The 8,811-nt window shown below is 36.7% G+C and overlaps 1 protein-coding gene across 2 annotated transcripts in view; it reads right to left on the reverse strand.

Moving 5' to 3' along the window:
* The window catches only part of ubr3 (ubiquitin protein ligase E3 component n-recognin 3), a 151,766-nt gene extending 143,156 nt beyond the window's left edge, over nt 1–8,610 (reverse strand). The window contains exon 1 of one of the 2 annotated variants that reach the window (XR_008838320.1): nt 8,127–8,610. Coding sequence is in view for 1 of the 2 variants with exons in the window: in XM_056464685.1 (XP_056320660.1) it covers nt 8,127–8,557 (431 nt within the window). In the remaining variant the exon portion in view is untranslated. The remainder of the gene's footprint in view (nt 1–8,126) is intronic. The other variant, XM_056464685.1, reaches the window with a different exon arrangement.
* Nucleotides 8,611–8,811: the final 201 nt, after the last annotated feature.

The following is an 8,811-nucleotide window of genomic DNA, read 5'->3' on the forward strand; positions in this document are numbered from 1 at the left end:
AAATTGAGGGACTGAAAGTATGTCCATGTGAGCTTCCGTCATTCTCTTGATGAAGTGCAATGCACTTTAAAATGGCAGTGGGGATTCCCCCAAGGGAACAAGGAAAGGGAAGTTTATGAGTGCATGTCTAATGGAAATGCCGGCAGCTAGCTCTCTGCAACTCTCACGTGGTCGCCCACTGAAGCTAAGCAGGGCTGCTCCTGGTCAGTACCTGGATGGGAGACCACATGGGAAAGCTAGGTTGCTGCCGGAAGTGGTGTTAGTGAGACCAGCAGGGGGCACCCAACCTGTGGTTTGTGTGGGTCCTAATGCCCCAGTATAGAGATGGGGACTTTATACTGCTCAGTGAGTGCCGTCTTTCAGATGAGATGTTTAAACTGATGCCCCGTTGTTAAAAATCCCAGGATGTCCTTCCCGGCATCCTGGCCAAATCTGCCCACTGGCCTTTGTCCATTATGGTCTCCTAACCATCCACATATCATAATTGGCTTCATCACTCTGTCTCCTCTCCACCAATCAGCTGGTGTGTGGTGTGAGGTCTGGCGCAATATGGCTGCAGTCACATCATCCAGGTGGATGCTGCACACTGGTGGTGGATGAGGAGATTCCCCCCACTGTGTAAAGCGCTTTGAGTGTCCAGAAAAGCGCTATATAAAAGGAATTATTATTATTATCATTATTATTACTACTACTACTACTATTATTATAATGGGGTGTTCACACCAGATGCAGCTTGCCGGATAGACAATTGAACATTTGAGTGTATTTGCTTCATTTGCATGTCAAATTTACTTCAAAGTAAACGTGGATTCGCATCATGGGTGGGGCATCTGTCTGCCCGGTGACTCCAGTTTTGTTGCTAAATGGCTAACATAGATTTTATCTAGAGAGCGGTTCATAATGTGCTTTAGGAAAGCTGATAAACAGCTGTTGTCCCGTATCGGTAGGAAGATTTCCTCTCAGCACACCAACTACAGGCGCTATGTCATAATCACGCCACTACGAGAGCAAGCTCCTGATTGGTTAACGCAGCGCAAATGTCTACCGAAGTTTTGCTTTTTCCAACTTAACGGATCACACGTTAAGCGCGTCAAACATCCAAAATGCTTGATTTTGCGCAGCCTCATGTGCATATAGCACTGCAGGATGTCTAATCACATATTTGCATTGCTTTAACATGAAAATCACTCACACTTGACGCTTTATCCGCGCCTGGTACCATAAAAGGGTCAACAATTCCAAAAGATGTTCCTAGCATGTGGCGTTTCAAATGATTCGTGAATCATTTTGCAAAACCAATGGATTGGTTCAACTGTTTCAAAGCTTTCAAAATTTTTGTTGGTAGCACTTTACTTGAAGGGTAAAGTTCATGAGACTGTCATGAAACCTTTTTAATAATTACATGAATGTGAATAAGATTAACTGTCATTAAGTGTTATTTGCTCAGCTATGACATTTTAAAAGCAAAGATGCATTGTTTGTCATGACAACTTGTCATTAATACATCGCAACCTGTTTTTGTCTGTCATGACAACTTGACATTCCCAACTTGACAACAAAACTTGTCATAAACCTGTCATAAACATGAATGTCATATAACTATGTCAAGAATTATAGGTGTATTTTTTTTTTTTACCTTACCTACATTGGTACAAGCTGAATTTGTCATTAATATGTCATTACATATTAATGACGCTCTTAAAAATTATGACAGACTATGTGACCCCTTCAAGTAAAGCATTACCGGTTTGTTTCTCCCATCACTATTCTGCACAGCAAACACTTCATGCTAATTACACTCCTTACTGATGATCAAATACAGTAAATCTCTTAATCTTTAGTTGAAAGTGATCATATCAAGTACCATGTCTGACACATCAAGTACAATGTCTGAACTCCGACACATCTGTCTGTCTGTCACAGCAGCACAAATGCTAAAGAAGAAAAAGCCCTGTGCAGTGTGTAGTGTGAGAGGAGGAAGAGAAGAAACCTGTCACTGACCCTATGAGTGGGTTAAAAATAACCCAGACTGTGTCACTCTCTGTAAGGCAGTGATCAGGTGCCATGGCCCACTCCACACTATTAAACCCCCTGACAGCCCGTCTGATCGTCACACCAGCCCTCATGTTGGTGCATATATATCAATCACGTTGCACCTACCTACATTAAACATCTGAACTACACATTAATAATCACAAAAATGTAGTTTAAAAATGTCTGACTGATAATAATCCACTTACTAAAAATCTGCTTATTTGGAACATACCCATGGAGTTAAAAATGCTGCCAACACAAAAAACATGCATGCTGCTCCAAAAATCCTCATTAGGAACACAGAGTAACTTGCCTACACTCAAAATGATATTGTTATAAAATACTTATTCAAAATAAGCTGAAACTACACAATTCTTAATAGTTTTGGGGGACAGCTTTGTTGTAATTGCTTTATGTTCAAATCCACTTAAATGTGATAAGTTAACTTAATCGATTCGTGTTGGGACAACATGAGTGAATTGTGTGGAACCTTGCATTTTTTACAGTGTACACAGAGTTCCACTCAAATCCCAACACAAGCAGATTAATAAATTTAAGTAGATTGAACTTTGTGTAGATTGAAAAACAATTCAAGAATTGTGACGTTTCAGCTCATTTTAAAGAAGTAATTGGAATAAGCACCAAGTTTTTTTGGTGTTTTGCCCAAAATTACTGCAGATTCAGAAATTATGTAGGATTCTAAGCACATCGGTAAGATTAAGACTTAAAAGTGCTGCCAATTTGGGAAATGGCTATGAGGCCCAAAAATAATGCTAAACCAAAAGAATTTAGAACACACCAATAATGTGATGCTAAATAACTATACTGAGCAAGATACTAGCTTTAAGACGAGGCCAAGAAATGCTGCGGATTCAAAATTAGGGTTGCAAAATTGTGGAAACGTTCCACGGAAATTAACAGGAATTTATGGGACTTAACCAGTGCTTAATTTCAGCCGAAACTTGCCGGATCCTGTTCCAGAAATTGTCAGATATTCGTGTTTTGCGTTTTGATATTTATTTTAATGGATTCGGCATTAACTTTGGCGTGTGTGTGTGTGTGTGTGTGAGAGAGAGAGAGAGAAAAAATGTAAGAGTGTGAGTAAAAAAAAACACTGAGCAAAGCTGTGTGGATATTGTGAGTGCACACACATAAAGGTAGTCTCAATGCTGAAGTTAAAGCAGAAATCACGCTTAACTATTGGCTGCTACAATACTTTTCAAACCAATCAGGTTTCTTACGTTCACAGTAACTGTCATTGGTTGGTGATTATTGTTTCGCATGCAGTGAGCAGCGAAAATAAATAACAGCATAGTGGCTTACCTAAATCATATTTGTATTCTCCAAACGCCAAAGAGATCTCAAGATGTAACTGCGCAAATGGCGTGAATCAGAATAGCGGGAGACTCAAGTCATTTTCGCTTGGCACATAATAGTGAAGCGAACTGAATGTCAGTGGTGTTAGCAAACTGAATACTAATGTTTCATAATTTAAGTGTGTAGCTACATGTCTGTTTGTACTTTATCCATATTTGACCTATAACGTTATATAGCACAAAATAAAGAACGTTAAAAAATTTGACGTCGGTCACGGCAACTTATTGTTTTGTTCCGGAAATTATTTATTTATTTACAAATTAAGCACTAGATTTAACTAAAATTAAAAGTATAAACTGGAAATTTACACGCAAGAACACACACAAAAAAAACCCCGCAGATTAACTTATAACAGTGAACATAATTGCTTATAGTTGAAATCAATCCTCCAGGATAATCAGAGTTAAAACAACCACATTTAATGCCATTTCATTTAAATGTCTTCCCACCACAATAATTAATCACATGCCACGTTTCTGTATTTGAGTCCGAACATTACATCCATTGGGAAAATGTATTTAATAAATGGTGATTTACTAGCAAACACAAGACGCATGTTCACTAAGATTATAATGTTGTCTAGGTAGCCTCCATGTTAAATTTGGAGATTATGTTCACACTAAATCTGCTGCTGATTTGAAACAGGTTTATGTAGTGTACTTTTTATTATTACTATCTTAGTTTGTGTTAGTATTTTAAATTGGACTTGCATTTTACTTATATTGGACCTATTATTTTTGTTCTTTATTTTAAAGGATTGATATTCTAATATTTGTTGTTAATCTAGTTCTGTTGAGTATTTTCTTTAGTTATTTTGGTGCTTAAAATTAACTAAAAAATAAGATGCGTTTCCTTGGCAATTATTCTGAAGCTAAATAACTTTCTCTTTCATAAATAGACACATATACACACAGAAACGTATTTGTACATATAAACATGCACTGAAAAAATAAGTCTTTAGATTTACTTTTAAAAAAATCCTCGTAACAATTTGCACAAACAAATTTCAAGTAAATTTTACAATCTTATATCAGGTACAATTAACTTCTCGTTATGTAAAATTTACTTAATTTATTTAGGACTGTTAGGTTAAACATTAAGTAGAAGTAAATTGATTCTTTACCTTTGAGTCTTTCTTTAAATAAACCAAGTGATGTCATTTTCTTGTTTTAGCAGAAGGAACATTGCTTTTATCAATTTAAATAAATCTTATAAGTTGCAAATTAGTACATTTGGTGCGACTTACTTTAATTAAGACATACATTTCGACTTGAAATGTGTTATTTCACTTTATTTTAAGCAAATTTATTTAGCAAGAGCGAACTTACTTTATAAATGCTTAGTGATGTCAGCGCTAGTGTTAGCACAGCTATGATTTTCTGAGTGAAGCGTCAAACATTAATGCTGATAATAAAAATGCCGAGACCTAAAGCATGAGTGCTGCTCATCTGCAAGGTGGTAACCCTAAAACTAAAAGACATGCTCAAAACTCTTCTTAATCTACATCCTAATGATGATCAAACTCGCACAAGTCTTTCTCTCAAATTTAAACACCTGAGATTGCTTTTATTTTCAAAATACTTTTCTTTTAATTCAATCCCTTGCAAAGCATGCTGGGAACTATCCACACTATCCAACTATGCGACATATCCATTATTAAAACTTACTTAATATTACTATTAGAAAATATTAGAAAATATTTAAATATTACGAGTAAATGAACATTATTATCTAACTCTTTCCACTCATTTCATTTATTACATGAATTAAATGTGTGAATATTAAATATGGACTTAGAAAATTCTAGTTATCCTTGACACTCAATACAATTTAAAAATTATGAGTCAATTTATAAGATTTGACTACACTAAAAAGTCATTTCTTTCCGTGTGTCTGTGTGTGTGAGACACCATACATGTTTGAGACAGTCCAAAAATACTGCATATTCAGTATTCACCAACAAAAAATTAATTAAAGGGTAGTTCACCCCCAAAAATCTTCCGTCATCCTTTTCTTAGCCTTCACTTGTTTGAGATTTTTATTCTGTGAACACAAAGATATTTTAAAGAAAGCTGGAAACCTGACTTCCATAGTACATGATTTTCCAACTATGGGGGTCAATGGTTACAGGTTTTCAGCATTCTTCAAACTATCTTCTTTAACAGAATAAAGAAACGCATAAAGGTTTGAAACCAATTTAGGGTGAGTCCATTTTTATTTTTGGGTGAATTATCCTTATAAAGCACTGTTTGTGTAGTCAACAAGCTAGGCTGGAAACTAAAATCCTTAAAGTGATAGTTCACCCTAAAATGAAGATTTACTAGCTATTTACCCTCCCTTTAAAAAATTATACACATTACTGTGTTTTTTTAAACACAAAAGATGACATTCTTCTGAATAAAACTAAAAACCTGTAACCACTAACATCCGTAGTACTAAAAAACAAATACTGTGAAAGTCAATGGTTACAGGTTTCCAACACATATATCTTGCTTTCATAAAAAAGAAAGAAACTCAGGTTTAAAACAAGTAAAGGTTGAGAAAATTACAGAATGTTCATTTTTAACAAGAACAATTTTTTTGGGATTAACTATGATGCCCTCTGTAAACCTCACTGCTTATTTAGGTTGTGTTCGTGATACTATGAAGGACAAATCTGCTTTTTTTGAGACAGTAATATCTAATGTTTAATAATAAAACTAGCACTTTTTTTTTTTTTTACATTTTTAGCTACTGCACTTGTGACATGACACCTAAACCTGCAGCTAATGCCTCAAAACACTGTCAAGTGTTTAAGACAGCCCTGACACAAAAGATGACATTCTGAATAAAACCGAAAACCTGTAACCATTAACATTCACAGTAAGAAAAACAAATACTGTGAACGTCAATGGTTACAGGTTTCCAACACATATATCTTGTTTTCATAAAAAAAAAAAGAAAGAAACTCAGGTTTAAAACAAGTAAAGGATGAGAAAATTACAGAATGTTCATTTTTAACAAGAACAATTTTTTTGGAATTTGCTATGATGTCCTCTGTAAACCTCACTGCTTATTTAGGTTGTGTTCGTGATACTATGAAGGACAAATCTGCTTTTTTTGAGACAGTAATATCTAATGTTTAATAATAAAACTAGCACTTTTTTTTTTACATTTTTAGCTACTGCACTTGTGACATGACACCTAAATGTGCAGCTAATGCCTCAAAACACTGTCAAGTGTTTAAGACACAGCCCGGACACAAAAGCCCTGACATTCTGAATAAAACCGAAAACCTGTAACCATTAACATTCACAGTAAGAAAAACAAATACTGTGAACGTCAATGGTTACAGGTTTCCAACAAATACATCTTGTTTTCATAAAAAAAAAAGAAAGAAACTCAGGTTTAAAACAAGTAAAGGATGAGAAAATTACAGAATGTTCATTTTTTAAAAGAACTATTCTTTTGAAATTTACTGTGATGCCCTCTGTAAACCTCACTGCTTATTTAGGTTGTGTTCGTGATACTATGAAGGACAAATCTGCTTTTTTAAAGACAGTAATATCTAAGGTTTAATTATCACTGCACTTGTGACATGACACCTAAACCTGCAGCTAATGCCTCAAAACACTGTCAAGTGTTTAAGATACAGCCCTGACACAAAAGATGACATTCTGAATAAAACCGAAAACCTGTAACCATTAACATTCACAGTAAGAAAAACAAATACTATGCAAGTGGTTACATGCTTCTGTAAAATCTCTTTTGTTTTGCCAAGGATGTTGTGTCATTTATATTTCTAAATGGCAGAGTTTTCATATTTAGAACTATCTCTTTCAGATTGACTCTTTGATGTCCTACATAACCTTACTGTTTATTTAGGTTGTGTTCATGATACTATGAAGGCCAAATCTGCTTTTGATTTGAGACAGTGTTGTCTAATGATGTTTAATAATAAAACTAGCCTATTTTATATTTAAAATGGTGCTGTTATGACTGCGCTTGTGACATGACATCTGAATCTGCAGCTGATGGCTCAAAACACTGTCAAGTGTTTAAAACACAGCCCTGTTGGTCAGATATGTGTGCTCAGAGTGGCTATATTTACCTCAAAAGGTTATATATCTTTATATGTCACGTTCTTTTGCTGAACACAAAAGTTGACATTCTGAATGAAACCGAAAACATGTAACCATTAACATCCATAGTAAGAAAAACAAATACCTACTGGTTATGACTGCACTTGTGACACGACATCTAAATCTGCAGCTAATGCCTCAAAACAGTGTCAAACCGAAAACCTGTAACCATTTACAGTAAGAAAAACAAATACTATGGAAGTAAATGGTTACAGGTTTCCAGCTCTCGTCAAAATATATTTTGTTTTGATCAGAAAGGATGTTCTGTCATTTAGATTTCTATATGGCAGTGTTTTCATTTTCTTCTCTTTCAGATTGACTCTTAGATGTCCTCTATAACCATACTGTTTATTTAGGTTGTGTTCATGATACTATGAAGGCCAAGGCTGCTTTTGATTTGAGACAGTGCTGTCTAATAATAAAACTAGCCTCTTTTTTATATTTAAAATGGTGCTGTTATGGCTGCGCTTGTGACATGATGTCTAAATCTGCAGCTGATGGCTCAAAACACTGCTCAGGTGGTCAGCACACTGTCAGGTGTTTAAGACACAGCCCTGTCGGTCAGATATGTCGGCTCAGGGTGGCTCTACTGACCCGCTCTCTCTCATCACGTTCCCGTCCCCGCAGTCACAGGCCCCGCCGGCCTGACTCCGGAACATGTTAAAATCATGGCCCGTGTGGTCGCCGTTATTGAAGCACTCCGCGCATAACGACATGCACGGGGAAATGCCGCAAGTCCGGCAACGGTAGGCCACGAAGTTGGCAGTCCACACTAGCCCACAGAGAGTGGCGTTATCGTAGGATCGGACGGTCCGGCAGAACTCGTCGAAACCGTCCCCTCCGGCCAGCAGCCATTTACACCAGTCCAGCGCCTCCGGGTCCGAGCCCCGCTCCGGGTTCAGTACGCTATCCAGCAGCTCCTGCAGCTGCCGCAAGCCTGAACTGTTGTCAGTCCGCTTGAGGTCTGCCTTCAGATGGGCGGCGGTGGATTTCTTGTCCCGGCGCAGCAGCGACGCCGCCATCATGCGCTACGGGTTTGTTGTGCTCACTTTATTTTGGTTGTCTTGTTGCTGTGATCGCGGCGCTTCTCGCGAGGTCTTGATGTTACGGATATGCTGTGTTTCTCGCGAGATCCTGTCGCAAACGAGTAGAGCGGCTTTAAACAGGGTGCCAAAATAGGCGGAGCTTTTGTATTTATTTAATATTTATTTAATTATTTATTTATTTATTAGCCTGAACAATTAGCAATTAAAATCTTTTTCAATAAATTTTTATCTTT

This window comes from Danio aesculapii, chromosome 9 (genome assembly GCF_903798145.1).
Source record: "Danio aesculapii chromosome 9, fDanAes4.1, whole genome shotgun sequence".
In the NCBI taxonomy this organism is placed as follows: Eukaryota; Metazoa; Chordata; class Actinopteri; order Cypriniformes; family Danionidae; genus Danio; species Danio aesculapii.